Source organism: Podarcis filfolensis, assembly GCF_964270895.1.
Source record: "Podarcis filfolensis genome assembly, chromosome: 17".
NCBI lineage: Eukaryota > Metazoa > Chordata > Lepidosauria > Squamata > Lacertidae > Podarcis > Podarcis filfolensis.
This window is the reverse complement of record NC_139621.1, coordinates 928,030-944,514: the sequence shown is the minus strand read 5'-3', so window position 1 is coordinate 944,514 and position 16,485 is coordinate 928,030. Positions and strand designations below refer to the sequence as shown.

Here is a 16,485-nt window from a genome sequence, read left to right as displayed (position 1 = left end):
GCAAGATGGGAGCAAAGGCCTCTTACTGGGCTTCAGTGCAGCAAAAAGCAGCAAAAAGCCTCTTGTGCTGCTTCTGCTGACACCAAAGCTCAGCACAGACAGAGAGAAACACTCCCTGCTCCCATGTGTCTGCTGCATCCATCCAGCGTAAGCAATCTCATCCGCATTCTCTGCAAGTCATAAAACCAGGAGGAGGGGATCCGTGTGCTGCTCGACCTCCTCTGTCACGCTGCCAAGGAGATTCGTGGAAGGCAGCTGATGAGTCCTATTCCCACTCCCCCTTCATTGCCACCCTCTACAGTCAAGGCAACACCTCACCCTAGCAAAGGCGGTACAGTCTTATAGGAAGTGGCCTCACCTGGGCAGAAGAGAAGACCCCTCGCCAATTTCCAGTGGCCACCTAGTTCTGGTTGCCAAGATCCCTGCAGAGAACACTGGACAGGAAGCTCTTGCCAAGTACTTTCTGAAGCAGGGAAACGGAAGCTGCTGTTGGACTCCAACTCCCATCATCCTTGATCACTGGCCCTGCTGGCTGGGGTTGGTGGGAGCTGCGAATTCAGCAACACCTAGGGCTGCAGGTTCCCCATCTTTGTTCTTAGGATAATCCAGTGCTTTTTTTCTTTAAAAAATGTTTAGGGGTACTCTCATTTTCCTACTCATATTGAAATAATGTTCAGGTGTATGAATACTCCTGCATCCCCCCCAGAGAAAGCACTGGATAAATCATTTGTGAAATATGATGGATAACACTCATGGAAACTTGAAATTGTTTGGTAAGTAGGTGGAATCTATTAAATGTCTAATTCCCAAATCAGTAACAAGCCTGCGTTTTAAGTCAACAAACTTTAATATTTCTGTAATTCAAAACCAAATGGATTAGGGGTTAGTTTATATTCTCTGTGCCTACATGGTCTGCATGACTAAGCTTCCAAACACCACTGTTTTTCACATGCTCTGGTGTTGGTTGCTACCCCCCTTTGTTTTTTTGAGAGAAATGTGAATGTCCCGTTTTATGTTAGTCTTTTGACTGCCCTAAACCAAACATTTTAAAAGGTTGGATCTGAAACCAAGCAGCGACCTATCATGTTTGACTAGTATCTACCTGGCAGATTCAACATTTCCTTTTCATATGGTGTTCATTTCTGATCCAGATGTTTGATTTGTGGTCAAAATCTCTCTTGCATTTCACACTGAAAAGCAGCTCCTTGTTGCTTGTTGATCAGTAAACCTTCAGACTTGAGTGCTGGGTGGCAGGTTCATGCTTCCTCTCCAGGTTAGTAAACAGAGCATGCAAGAAAGCAGATGCATGACCCTGAGACGAGCAAGCCTGGGGGAAACCACCATTTTATGCCCGCTACTTTCTCAAGAATTGGCACATTAATTGAGATCTTGAATTAAGAGATAAGGCTGTATCCAATGCCAGTCCTGAGCACAGCACTCCCTGAAATTAATGGACAGGACTAACTCAGGTTCATACATTTCAATGGGTCTACTCTGAGTAGAGCTAGCTATAACTTTTGACTGAGTTTGTAACATGGTGAGCTAATTACAATTTCTGACAGGAAAAGTTTACCCAATGCCAGCAAGACTGAAAACAATTATGTAATATTTGCACACATTAAGCTACTTGCATCTTCTTACAATAAGGGTGTTTTTTAAGAAGTTAGAACTTTGAACCAGAAATTCACTGAAAAGTACAATGAACCTATGAAGGCAAAAAGACAGGGACAGAGGAACCACCAGGAGACACCAGTGCCTGTATGATGTATGCACTGAATTAAGTACACTTACGTTTTTTCTTTATTAAGCAGTTTATAAACTTTTCCAAATAAATAAAAGTATTAAGCAAAAAGGTCCCAGCACCTGACCACTGAAATCCTCAGCCTGAACAAACTGCAAACAATCTTCCCTGTGTCCGACTCCGCCCCCCCCCCCCCCGCTCCTACTCTCTGAAACATTAAGGGCTAGAAGCTTGCTCTTTTAGCAATACTTCAAGTTGGAGGGTTCCATAGTAGGCAGCAGACTCTGAGCAAGACGTGGCCCTCCTTAGTGCGTTCCTGGGCATGTGAGAGCATCGGGGGAGCTCCCCCGCCACATGCACTGTTCTCCGCTGCTGGCAATCGAGAGCACTCACCATTATCGCTGCTGTTGTTCTCCTCTAGGTTGATGGGCTCATTGAGGTTTTTCTCTGCTGTCCGGCTCCCACGCAGCGTCATGGACAGCTGCCGCTTGATCTTCTTCATCCGATCCATGGTGGGGAAACGGCTGAAGTCACTGCACGTGGCAACAAGGAAACAGGGGGTTAACCCACAAGGTGAGCATGTGAGCAACTCCCACTTGATAGGGAATGGGGACGGGAAAATGCCAGTCCACAGGGCGAGATACAAATCCTAACCCCAATCCACTCTTAATGTAGGATAAGCCAGATGTAGCAAAATGTACACATATACAGTATACTTCATTATGAATGACCCTGTATTTATCATTTTAATTCTGCTTCTTTGCCTACAAGGTGACCCATAAAATATTTCAATGCTAAAAAAAAAACGCCCACTTAAAAGTCTGCATATATGCAGTCAATAACACACGTGGGCGGGGGGCTAATCCAGGGACACAAGAGTGCACTGTGGATCCTGAATATTTCAAGGGGAGGGGACTCCTGGGTCCTTTGAAGAGCCATCTCACGTGCTACTCATATTCAAAATGCATCTGCTTCTTAAACTGTATTTTTAGGCATGTAAAATATTTATGTCTCGAGTTGTGTACTATGGTGACTACAGTGAAAGAACTAAAAGTAAAAAGTCTCTGGAAGTATGTGGGGAAGGAATTTTACAAAGTTAAGAAAACTATCGATCAGATGCCTGGAAAAATAAAGAAAAGGTCCGCACATGTTTCTGGAATGCAGGTAAGGAGAGGGAAGTTTCCACAGCTGTGGTCCCCCCCCCCCTGAGAATGCCCAACTGCAGGACCCTTAACAGCACAATCCTAACTGCCTCTACAAAGAAATAAGCTCTATTGAATTCAATGGGGTTTACTGCCAGGTAAAATAGGTTAGGATTGCAGCATAATCTGGGAGCAAAGAAGCACCTGGAAATGGATATATTTATGAAAGGCAGCTTTTGCCCTTTAATTTGCCGTTTCAGTTGCATAGCTGAAAACCCAGTCTGTCACTCAATTTCTCCCAAGCTTTTCTTTCAAAACAAGGTTGCAAAGAAAGCTGATAAGAGGTTCCTCAAGAAGATTAGTAACTGCTTGAAGGACAGCTTGCCCAGCACCACACAGCTCCAGCTGCTAAGTCCGAGTCCGGCCACTTGCGCTCAAGCTCAGGATTCCCAACACTTTCAGGCAGGGGATATTTCCAGCCCCATTTGGAGAGGCTGGGGGTTGAGCTATGGCCCTTTCACAGAAGCAGCGGGGATACAAATACTACATGCTCTCTGTTCATGTAGAGCTTGAGGAGGCCTAAGAGAACGGAATGTGCAGCCTCAAACACTCCCCAGAATCCTCTGCAACATACAGGGGCTCCATAGCAGATTTGGGGTCCCAGGCTGACAAAAGGAAAAGGAAAGTGTTCCCCCCCAAAAAAGAGAAAATGTGAAATCCACTGCTCTGAGGCATCGAAAATTCCCAAGGCTGCACATATTCACATTTGAGGAGCTTACTCTAGATTTGGGGGGAAATGAGACACAGGGGGGGAGAGAGGGGTGACCCAAACCCTTCCTTTTGTAGAAGGATGGGTTTTATTTTATGCTTATCACCATATTTGGAGCTGGGAAGAAATTTTGCCCCAGGGCCAATTGGCTAGCGACACCATTAAGCATAATTCATTCCAAGCGCATAATTTGGAGGGTGTGTGTCCATGCTCATCATATACACAAAGAGCCAGCCATAACAAAGAAGCGAAGGAAAATGATTTCATTGGAGGCTTGAACCAGCCTCGTTTGGTCACAAGCTGTATTTTTGGGTATTCTTGCTTTCATCTGCCTCTTGAGCCTTTCCGTAATGAATGGTGGGGTTAAATATAGCCCCAGGAGCCGGAGAGTGTGCGAGGAAACCGCCCAGTCTGGGTATTCAGTTGACAGATGGAATCCAAAGGCAGCTTAAGAAAAACACAGGTGATGGTCTGCTTGGGGTCAGGTTCTTCAACTGTAAGACACATGGACACAACTGAGATAGGTGCAAGTCAGAGGCTCACCAGCAGCTGTGACAATTTCAACCAACCCTGCAGCACTGGGAAGTCTTGGATCCAGACTGCAGTTATTCTGAATGACCAGAACTATTATGAGACGCCAGCAGTGTGTGAAACTCCCCTTGGTCTGGGCACATTTTGCTACTAGGAATTTCATTAGCGTGAGCGGTTTCTGAGCTCTGGACAAAGTACTGTGCCTAACATTTCAGATTAAAACTGCAGAGTGGAAGGAAAGGAGGACCTTTTTCTGCCTTCCCACTTCCGGCCACTCTCTGAAGACTGGAGAAGAGACCCTCTTAAGAATATCAGGGGGGTGGGAAGGGGAAGGACCAGACCATGTGAAAAATGAACATAAGATTTTAGCTGCAGTTAAAAGTGTGCCTAGACATTCTGTTGTTGCGCCCATTATATCAATTTAAGGTGCTGTTATGAGAATTATAAGGTCTAAGATAATAATAATAATAATAATAATAATAATAATAATAATAATTTTATTTATATCCCGCCCTCCCCAGCCGAAGCTGGGCTCAGGGCGGCTAACAACAATCAAAATAATCCAACATTCTAAAAACATTCATTATAAAATTAATTAAAATCAAATTAAAATCAAATTGATGGCAACCATTAAGCAAAATTCTGTGCAGATTGCCAGAGGAGGGGGTCAGGCTGCGCCCTGACCAAAGGCCTGGTGGAACAGCTCTGTCTTGCAGGCCCTGCGGAAAGATGTCAGGTCCCGCAGGGCCCTAGTCTCTTGTGACAGAGCGTTCCACCAGATTGGAGCCGCGGCCGAGAAAGCCCTGGCTCTAGTTGAGGCCAGCCTAACCTCTCTGTAGCCTGGGATCTTCAGGGTGTTTTTATTTGCAGACCGTAAATTTCTCTGTGGGACATACCAGGAGAGGCAGTCCCGTAGGTATGAGGGTCCTAGGCTGTATAGGGCTTTAAAGGTTAAAACCAGCACCTTAAACCTGATCCTGTACTCCACCGGGAGCCACTGCAGCTGGTATAGTACCGGATGAATATGATCTCGCAGCAAAGACCCCATAAGGAGTCTCACCGCGGCATTCTGCACCCGCTGGAGTTTCTGGGTCAGTCTCAAGGGCAGCCCCACGTAGAGCGAGTTACAATAATCCAGTCTGGAGGTGACCGTCGCGTGGATCACAGTGGCTAGGTCAGGGCAAGAGAAATAAGGAGCCAACTGCTTAGCTTGGCGGAGATGAAAAAATGCCGCCTTTGTTATAGCTGTAATCTGCGCCTCCATAGGGAGGTATCGAAGATTACACCCAAACTCTTAACGGACGATGCTGGCACTAATTGCACCCCCGCAAGAGATGGGAGTTGCCCCCTCAATCCCATATCGCTCCGTCCCAGCCAGAGGACCTCTGTCTTCGAAGGATTTAACTTCAACCGGCTCCCACGTAACCATCCAGCCACAGCTTCCAGACATCTGGTCAGTGTGTCTGGGGCCGAGTCAGGATGGCCATCCATCAACAGATAGAGTTGGGTGTCATCGGCATACTGATGGCAACCCAGCCCAAAACTCCGGACAAGCTGGGCAAGGGGGCGCATAAAGATGTTAAAAAGCATCGGGGAGAGAATCGCACCCTGAGGCACTCCACACACCAAGGAGTGTCGCGATGACAATTCCCCCCCAAGCGCCACCCTCTGTCCCCACCCAGAGAGAAACGAGCGCAGCCATTGAAGGACTGTGCCCTGGATCCCCACGTCGGCAAGGCGGTGGTCCAGGAGTTCGTGATCGACCATGTCAAAGGCTGCTGACAGGTCTAGAAGAATCAGCAGCCCCGACCCGCCTCGATCCAGCTGCCTGCGGAGATCATCTGTTAGGGCGACCAGAGCCGTCTCGGTCCCATGACCAGCGTGGGAGCCGGACTGGAATGGATCGAGAGCCGATGTTTCATCCAGAAACCTACCAAGCTGTTCAGCAACTGCTCTCTCAATCACCTTACCCAGGAATGGAAGATTCAAAACCGGGTGGTAATTGGATAGATCTAAGGGATCTAATGATGTTTTCTTTAAGAGCGGACGCACCACTGCCTCCTTCAGTTCCCCTGGGAATATCCCGGTGCCAAGGGACAAATTGATGATATCACCCAGGGGGGCCCGCACCTCGTCTGGACACGCTCTAATCAGCCAAGACGGGCATGGGTCAAGAGGACAGGTGGTGGGCTTTCCAGCTCGGAGGAGTCTGTCCACATCGGCTGGGGATATCCGGTCAAAGTGGTCCAATACTGGACCCGAGGACAGTCGAGGGGCCTCCAGTTCATTTCTTGTATCCAAATTGGCAGGGAGGTCATGGCGGAGCAACAGGACCTTCTCCGCAAAAAAGCTCGCAAATGCCTCACAGCTGTGTGTCAAATTGTTATTTAAATTTGGCTGTCCTTCAAGGGACGTTAAAGACCTAATTATAAACCAGGGAGCCCAGTTTCTAAGGGGTCGCAGAGGGTGCCTAGGTGCGATCTCATCGATGGCTGCTAGGAGCTGGGTATTCCAGCCCTCAACAAGCTCAGTCAATGAGTCGCCAGGGGGAGCAAGGTCCCGCAAGGCCTGACGGAATCTATATAAAATAAATGTTCATAAATGTACTAGGCAAACACATACATAAATATATAAACCACATGTCTGAAACAGTACAGGAAAATAGTCCTGAAACCATTTTGACTCTCCCAAATTGACCTCAAATGTTTATCTGCAAAGAGGAAGGAAATGGGAAAACCTCCCCATTGTCTGTTTGCTCACAAATCCTGTCTTAAGGGCGTATTTGTGTATGAAATGGGTGAGCCTGTGACCTGGATTCAGGAACTGAGTATTTACACAAAAGAATGGCCAGACTGCCCAGGTAATGCAATCAGTGACCATTATCAGGTACCCTGGCAAACAGGATTTCTGTTGTAGACCACCTCCTCTGCTGCTGACCGCCTCCTTCTGTGATGTATGTATGATGTTTTGGGGGGTGGTCTTGGGCTACATGGTGAGCAATTTCAAAATCTATATAAGGGCTTGCACACCAATGTTCTGGGTTTCTCCTCCCTCCTGCTTGGGGGTCTGAGCACCCTATTGCAACAGTTTAATAAAGATCAGGCTTACTTGTCGCTTTGCTTCTCAATATTCTCTGGCTGGCCTTTGTTATTTTCTTCTACCGATAGAGAACCGACATAAGGACTCTCTACGGGCTCTTGGGAGCAGTTTTTTCTTATAACAGTGCCATTTAGCTCCAAGCTTCCATATCTCAGTTTCTAACACTGGACAATGGCCGTCATTATGGACATGGTTCATTCACTAGGGACTCAAATTGCTACTGTCAATATCAATAAAAGAAACCACATGCACTTACTGTCCTTGCAACAGCAGATGTTGACAACCTGGCTGTGAGCCTCCCCCAGTCCAAAACAGCCCATTATTCAGCTACAGTGGCACCTCTGGATGCGAACGGGAACTGTTCCGGAGCCCTGTTCGCATCCTGAGTAGAATGTAGGACATGACTGCGCATCTGCACAGGTCGCGTTTCGCCACTTCCGCACATGCGCGTGATGTCATTTTGAGCGTCTGCGCATGCGCAAGCAGCAAAACCCGGAAGTAACGCGCTCCGTTACTTCCGGGTCGCCGCGGGGCACAACCCAAAAATGCTTAACCCGAAGCTACTTCAACCCAAGGTATGACTGTATTGCGGTTAGTGAGGAATTCAACAGCCTTGTAGTTGTTAAAGGTAAAGGGACCCCTGACTGTTAGGTCCAGTCACGGACGGCTCTGGGGTTCTGGCGCTCATCTCGCTTTATTGGCCGAGGGAGCCGGCGTACAGCTTCCGGGTCATGTGCCCAGCATGACTAAGCCACTTCTGGTGAACTGGAGCAGCGAACGGAAATGCCGTTTACCTTCCTGCTGGAGCGGTACCTTGACGTGCTTTTGAACTGCTAGGTGGGCAGGAGCAGGGACCAAGCAACGAGAGCTCACCCCGTCGCGGGGAGTCGAACCGCCAACCTTCTGCTTGGCAAGCCCTAGGCTCTGTGGTTTAACCCACAGCGCCACAAAAAAATGAGAGGGGCTGCATTCAATATAGTGCTAAGAAGATGGTGAGAAACACAATATTCTCCCTCTCTCCTTCCCCTGCCCCATCTGTTCTGGAGGTCCCCTCAACCTTCCAGAGCAGGTTTGGGTATGGTACAGGGCATGCACAGATGGAGGGAGAGAATCCTCTTCTGCCAGAGAAAAATGGTAGTTGAATAGTGCCCATGGTTTATTAACTGCACTCCAGCCCATGTTGTTTACTGACTGAAAAAGAGAGGCCTGCTTTTACTCCTTAAACTGCAGTCTGATGAGCAGACATCAGCAGGTGAAAGTTTTGGCAGCAAGGAGATAAACATCAGCACCTATTCCAGCCTGTTGTGAAAGACATAGCTCCAAATGGTTGCAAAGACTAACTTAGGACATCAGAGGCAACGTCTGACATTCTCTGGCACAGGACCTCTGAAGGTCCCAGTGCTGGTTGTGCCGCTGGGGCTGATGGAGCAGAGGGCCTTGGGAATCACATTGTGTGTGTGTGTGTGTGTGTGTGTGTGTGTGTACGCGCGCACGCTGATGCAAGGGTGTGCACTAGGGGGATGTTCCCAGCACTGGGAGTTCATTTGCCACCTTGGTGTGGGGTCAACATGTGGTCACAAGCAGAGTTCGCGACTGGTGGCCAATGGCACAATTTCCAGGGATATATACCTGACAGCTTTACCCTGTTTTTTGCATTGTCTACTTCCAGACTGAGCCTCCGTGGCTATGGTGTATGCTCCACTGGCAAAGCAGAAAAAAATGGCCCACTTCCAGGATGTTTCCCCCTACAAATAAGAAGATTGTCTTCTTATGTGAGCACCAAATTTAGCATTTCTATTTTGTGCAGAAATATCCTGACACTTTTGCTTTTCCATAGAGTTAGCCCCAAGTGTCTCTCATATATACCACCAATAACTGTTAGGCCATTCACAAGCATTAAAAATGCAGTCTAAAAAGCAATGTACAATAAAGCAAGAATGGGAAGAATACAATGCTATGCAGACAAAAGTCAACAAGTTTAAGTACAAAAGAGAGAAAAATTCAAGTTGGAATACAAGGGAAGTGAGAAACAAGTTGGTCTTGGAATATCCATGGTTCCCTCTCTGTTCCTCTTTGGCTTTCTGTCAAATGGCTATTCATAGTGGTATTTAGCATATTTCTGACTACTAAAACCTGCTGGAAACTTTTCCATTCCATCAGGCTTATGCAGGAAACTAAGAACAGACCTTTCCACAACACTGATTTCTGATTTTTTTATGTACAATTGTTGTAAACTGCTCTAGTTTTCTTAATGAATAAGCTGTATATAAATACTTTTGATAAATAAATCCTTCTGCCTTTCTGCTGAGTAGACGTAGACACACACACACACACATACACAAACACTGCTAACAATATAAACATCTTATTTATTTTAAATACTTATGTTCTGCCTTTTAGGACAAAGGTCTCACAAGGCAGCTTAACAAAATAGACACTAAAAGAAATGAAAAGAAATGCAATGCAATGTGTGCGTCCTTCCACGGCTGTGTTTTTGATGCTGATCAAGACAAAAGCATGGCTTTTTTGTTCTGAAACCTTAGCAATGTACTGCCCTCCTCTGAGTATAATTTGAATGGATTGATTGAATTTCAAGGACAGAAGCTATGGATATTGTCCAGCCTTCAAGACAAATGGCACAAACATTATGTGTGTACTGTGGTCGATTACATTTTTCCAACCTCTAACCTTTATTGTTGTTAGCCGCCCTGAGCCCGGCTTTGGCTGTGGAGGGCGGGATATAAATAAAAATTTATTATTATTATTATTATTATTATTATTAATGCATATCCTTGACGTTTAAAACGATGGCGGTGAGGCTGGCAGAACACGATGGAACCTTGAAACCAGGATCAGCGCTCATTCCCTCCCTCTACCGGCAACACACCTTCCACCAGAGGTCGAGGGTATGAAGGGCTGGTGGTATCTGCTGCGTCTTAACCCCCCCCCCCCACTAAGCCGCCCTGGGCTCCCTCTCTGCCAGGCCGGCACGGCCGAGCCAGCGCGATGTGACAAGCTGGGCGCCCAGGGCCATGAAGGAGGCAGCAAGCGGTGGATGCGGGCTGGTCTGTCACTCTGCGTTAAAGAGGACTGGGACAGGGGGTGGGGGGAGCCCCCGTGGCCCCCAGTGGCAATCATAGGAAGCGGAGAGCAATGCGCCTCGAGAGCACGTGCTTCATGCAGAGTCAGAGCGTCGCAGAACAATTGGACTCCAACTCCCATCAGCCCCAGCCAGGAGGGACAATGGTCAAGGGGGGTGGGAGTCGAGTCCAACCAACATCCAAAGGTCACAGCTTTGCCACCCCTGGTCTGCAGTGCCTGGCAGTGGCTCTCCTGGGTCACAGGCAGGGGCCTTTCACAGCCCCTACCAGGAAATGCATGGGATTGACGGGACTTTGTAGATTCAAAGCGGCTTCTCTGCCACTGAGCTCTGGCCCTTCCCCAACAGTGGCTGCAATCCTAGGCCCTGCTGAAATCAATAGGACTTACTTCTGAGAAGCCTTGGTGAGGACTGTGCTGTCAGACAAATGAGCCTGGCTACTTTAGGGTCCCCTTCTGCCCCACATCAGACAGTGATCAATAAGGCCCCACCCCCATCTCCCCACTTCTTCACCAGTCCTAACCCATACATTCCTGTGCTGGGATGCCTAGCCCTGATCTATAAGATGCCCTGCAAGGCGGCTGCTAGGAGCAGGCATCTGGCACAGACATTTGCATCCGGATCATCTAAATTATTTTACCTTACCCTATATTATCTCTTCTGGCTTTATGCCCCGTTGTAGTGCTATCTGGGGTATCTGCTCTTCCAGTTGTACTGCCATCAAGCCACACAAACTCTTCCACTCTCTTAAAATGTTTCCTCCTAGTCTCCCTGTCTCTCATAAGATCTCCCCTTGCTGCAGTCTTTTGGTTTTTTGAAAAAGAAACAGATCTCCTTCAGCACTCACTTGCAGCAAGGCTGTCCTTCATCTAGGGGTCGGCAGAGTTCAAGCTGGTGGGATCTGCTTCTACACCCCAAAGACTCAAAGTTCCACCAAGAGGAGCCAAATGCCAAACAATGGCTTAGGGCAGACATACACTTAGAACTCAGGAAGAGAGCAATTCTGAAGGCACCTTGGCCCAGTAATTTGTTTTCACGATCAGAAACAGAAAAATCTGCTCCTGGTTTCCCCTGAACTTTTATTATTTTCAGCAGCCTTTTGCAGCAGGGAGGATGTTGATATTACTAGAGTTAGACAAATTGCCCAAAGATCCACCAGGAGACCCTGATTGTCAGGGATCGGTTGGCAGAGCAGGGGGGAGAGACCGGAATGTACAGAGAGCCGCCTCCTTTGATGAGCACCTGCACTTGAGGGAGAGGAGGAGGGGCTGTCAGGAAACACAGAAAATGAGATCCAAAGGCCTCTGATGCTTAGGTTTTCACGTAAGGAGAGGAGGAAAGGGGGCGGGGCTCAGGGAGTTTCTCTGCTGGAAGGGGAACAGGCGCGAGCCACTTCCGGCAACTGAAAGCGACTGAGGCAGACATGCTTTTAAGAGCTCCGTACTGTGCATAGTTTGGGACTTAATAAATCTTGTAAAGACTGGCTGGGATCGCGGGCTGTTATCTCGGCAAGCACCCACATATCATCCTGACACTGATCAACCTTCCACCCACATGGAATATGAAACTACTGTGCTAGCACCCTCACAGCAGCAAAAGGGTAAAAATGCACATACAGCTCCAAGCCTGGGAAGCCCATAGAAAACAGCATTTCCATAATTTCAGCTTTCTTTTCATTAAAAGCAAGCTTCTAGCCCTCTTGCTCGCACACACAAAACCAGAGAACTTTTAGGCAAAATTTTCAGAGTCCTGTGAACAAAGCATTTCAGAACTGGACAAGGCTGGATCTGGCCTTGGACAACCTGGGTTCAAATTCCTGTTCAGCCACAGAACTCTTGGGGTTTTTCTTGTGAAGACAGTTTTATTTTATTATTTATTATTATTTAGTGAATTTATATACCGTCCTATACCCGAAGGTCTCAAGCTGGTTCACAGAAAAGATCAACATAAAAATCGCAATATATATAATCAAAATAAAAACAACAACCCAATAATATCCCCCCCCAAAAAAGAGTCACATTTTAAAAGGGCATAGTATATGTCCTTGCAAGTACTAGAAAGCCAGGCTGGGATACAAATGTAATGAATAAATTATACTATGAACTGGCTCAGTTTATAAACAGGACAATTATTTAGTAATGAAATAATTGTCTGACTCTACTTATGAACCAAGACAGTTTAAAGAAGGGCAAATAACCTTGTTGCAAACAACTCTACTCCTCAAATCACACATGGACATGAATCCCAAACATGATTCAGCATGACTACTCCTTGTGGGCAAAGAAGGCTGCATCATGGCAGAACAGCGGAAAAGAGTGCGGCTCTGGAGCATGTGGAAAAGGCATCTTGGAGCCACAGGTGAGCCAGGCGGCTCTCACTCTTGCTCCAGCTCCAGTCTTTGCTGTGGGGCCCAGGTAACCAACCAGATGCTCTCTGAGTGCTGCTGGATTACAGCATCTGGAGGACACTGGAGGGCATCTGAACTTGAGACCTGCTTCTGGCTGATTCCCACTGGGGTCAGTCCACATCTAGCATTGATACATCACTCCATACAGCCTGACCAAATCAGAAGAGCACATGGGCAGTGCAACTAAGGACAAATGTTTCCAATATTTAGCTTCACCAAACACTTGGGATTCTCCAATTGCTCTGTCATGCAACAACTTTAGGCTGGTACCTAGAAATGTTTTTGCTTCCCTGACACCCTAATTCAACACGGAGAAAAAGCAAAACTTCAAAATGCACACAAAAACATTCCAAGATGTTCTGCATCTGCAGTGCAGGCATGGGTCATGCTGGTTCCACCACCCCACCCCACTTGAGCAGACGCTCCCAGTCCTGGCCCAGTAAACTTCCTATTTATACCTAATCTTCTCTAAGCTGGGCCCGAGAAATCAGCAACCGGTAGCTACACATGAGGCCAAATATATCCTTGGGGTTGCAGTGCTTCCTTCCACCGTCCACACTCCAGGCACTGACTCTCATTAAGAGAAAAGTATGGGAAGTCCTCTCCCCAGATCAGAGAATCCCTTCCCTCTGTTATCCAACTAACAGTTCTGGTCTCCTGCCCGTCTTCTGAGCCTTGACCCTTTGATGGAGAGACTTTAGTCTAAAGGAGTTAAACAGGGACAGGACTTGTCTGCCAGAGTGTGCACTCAGCTGTGTTTGCATCCTCCAGGAATCTGAAGTTCTGCTTCTAGTTTGAAATAGCTGTATCCAAAAGGTTAGGGTTGGCACCCCATGGTGGTGAAATTAAATTCCACACAATGAAAGAACCAAAACTGGTTAAAAAAAAAAATTCCTTCATTTCAACAGATTTTGCAGATATACAAATCTAATTAATGCCTTGCTGAATCAAAGCAAGGTCTGTCTAATTCAGCAATCTGTCCTGAACAAGATCATCCAGATGCAAGATGAGGCACAAAGGTTATGACTGCCCCCTCCACTACGTCTCAATATCTGCTGCTCAGCAATATACTGCCTTCTACAGAGGTTCAATTTCACTATCACAGCTGATCCTTTGCTATGAATTTGACTAATCTATTTTTTAAAGCCATCTGTGACTGAATTTAGATATGCAGCACAACATAGTTAGACAGCCAGTACGGAAATCCATTTTTGAATACTCCCCTACGTGGAGAAATGGCCCTTTAGTTCTACTGCCAACAATTTCATCCTGTCAGGCAGATAAGGGCCTAATATTTTTTTTAAGTCATCACTTCACGGTCTTGCAGTTTAGTCCTGATGCCACCCTGGGGTGCTTCTCAGGAGGAAGCTGCATGCAAGCAAGTGTTAAAAGTTTGTAGTACAGTATCTGTGAAATCCTTGGGGGGGGGGCTTTGCTCAGCATTGCTGGGCCTGTGGAAGACCATTAAGGGGGGTGCATGGAAAAGACTGCTCAGTTTCTTTCTGCTGAGAGATATATTCATTTCATTTTCTCCTTATGTTTATATCCCACGGAACCAATTCTGTGCTGCTGAATGGTGGGGGATGAGCAATGGCAGAGATTTTTAAAAATTGCTAGTTTGTCCCCATTGTGTTTTGAGCAGGTCTGCTGCCTCGGATTAGACATGTAGAAGGTTTTTGACTACCAGCATTGAGTAGCTAGTAGAAAGTCCTGCTCCACTCTGTAAAATTCATTTTGTTTTTTTCACTTGCCACGAGCAACAAGCAACAATCCAGGTCACTGAAGTTCCAAACCCCTGAAAATATTGTTTGGCTTCCTTTCTGGCTTCTGAGATTTCAGCAGGAACTGACCACACATTTTGGAGCAGGACTGCGGCTAGAAACTTGAGGGTTTTTTTAAAAAATGAAAGCTGACATTTGCAGGGAGCCAAACCTTCTGCCTTTACTGTGCGTGACCTTCTCTGCTCTCTGAGAAACTGCAACATCTACACAGGACTTCCGATGCATTTCTCCCTGCCTGTCAGAGAACCACTGCTTACCAAATGTTCCTCAAAATCTTTCTAAAATAGCAGCTTCCAAATAAAGCACACAGAAGAAGGTTGTTGACGCAAATATGGGCAGCACCATCAGTCAAAAGGACTGACTCATTAAGGAGGCAAAAAGAAGAGAAGGCTGTCTTGAGCTTGAGGCTCTACATCCTCATGTTATCATCAAGGGTAAGAAGGCTCATGCTTGCTCTACATATGGTCCACACACACCCCAATATGTCTCAGAACAATCCCCATATGGTCTCCCTAATTAGGAATCCCCTTCCAGGCTTTGTTAATGGAAAGGGCAGGACTTCCACTTGCGCAGCCGGCCTCCCTCCTCCCCCCTTCAACATGGGGTTCCTGGGGCTGGGAGACCGCTCAGAACAGGGCACAAGGGGTCCTTCCATCTGGCAAGCAGAAATGCCTAAACAGACAGAATGGTAGGAAGAGCAGGACGTTGAATTCCACCCAAGCTCACTTTCCTGTTGTAGACGTCAAGTTACTAGGAGAGCCAACTTATTGTCCTGAACAGCAAGTTCCTAACTTACCTTTGAGCACATTTGTCTCACCTGACGCTGACTACTTTGTACATATGACCTCCATATGATACACAGTAGAGCAGAGGGGCAGGCAAGGAGAAAATCAAAAACCCAAGAGTGAATCAGCTGCAACAGGCGGCCACTGGTTCTGTCTCCCTTTTGCAGCTTGCTCTGCTTTCAATAAGTTCCAGAAGAGCTGAGAGATGCTGCCCTGAAAGAGTTTGCAGAGTGCAAGTCAGCCTTCCCCAACTTGGTGCTCTTTCGCTGTTGCTGCTGGTTGGCAACTCCCATCAGCACCAAGTATCAGGGATGACAGGGCAGTAGGACACCACACATGGAGGCCGCCATATATTGGCTACACCTGTTGGACACTGCCCTGCAGCTGGATGGGGAAGAGTGGCACAGAAATGTATAAATAAGTGCTGTACAGAGAGGGGGCAGAAGGCAAATTCTACGGCCAGGCAAAGGAACTGGGGATGTTCAGCTCAAATGCCCAGTGGGGGGAAACACGGTGGCATTTCTTATGTATTTAAAAGGTAAGTTTTGTTTTGTTTTTCTGGGGGTGAAGTATGAGATTCAGAGCAAGGCAGAAAGGCTCATGCTTAGATATATTCAAGATTAAACGGAAAAAGAAGCTCCAGCAGTGCATTGTACGAGCGTGGTCTTTTTACACAGCATAACTTCAACAGTGTTTTCAAAAGAGGTCAGTCCTAAGTTTCCTTATGAATGGGATTTGTATCTTTTGCACGAGTAAATATAGAATGCCATGCACACACCTATTTAATTCTTAAGAGCACCATCACTCAGTGTGTAGAATGAGTGATACGGTCACAGACTTAAATACTCCTGATGAACCATCACACAAGGTTTGAAACACAAGGTGGAGGGAACTGTCCTCTGCCACCCCTCCCTAAATGGCACTTCTGGTGTCAAAAAGGAGGACAAGTCATTCCTACTGTTCGCTGACAAAAGGACAGAAAACATAGGACAGAAAACATTGCGGTCTTGACTATGCTACCACTCAGTGGATTTGTAACTGGCTGACTGACCGAACCCAAAGGGTGCTCATCAATGGTTCCTCTTCATCCTGGAGAAGAGTGACTAGTGGGGTGCCACAGGGTTCTGTCT

General features: G+C 46.9%; 2 protein-coding genes across 9 annotated transcripts in view; one reads left to right on the top strand and one right to left on the bottom strand.

Moving 5' to 3' along the window:
• Positions 1-16,485, top strand: part of LOC310752274 (uncharacterized protein) — a 311,176-nt gene that overhangs the window by 240,758 nt on the left and 53,933 nt on the right. The gene's annotated exons all lie outside the window — the stretch shown is intronic.
• CDK16 (cyclin dependent kinase 16) overlaps positions 1-16,485 on the bottom strand; it is a 61,927-nt gene that overhangs the window by 23,610 nt on the left and 21,832 nt on the right. For 6 of the 7 annotated variants that reach the window (XM_083592235.1, XM_083592238.1, XM_083592236.1 and 3 more), the window contains exon 2: positions 2,135-2,274. In XM_083592235.1, coding sequence (XP_083448361.1) covers positions 2,135-2,252 — 118 coding nt within the window. In that variant the 5' untranslated portion in view covers positions 2,253-2,274. Of the gene's footprint in view, positions 1-2,134; positions 2,275-16,485 lie in introns of those variants that run through there. The other variant, XM_083592241.1, reaches the window with a different exon arrangement.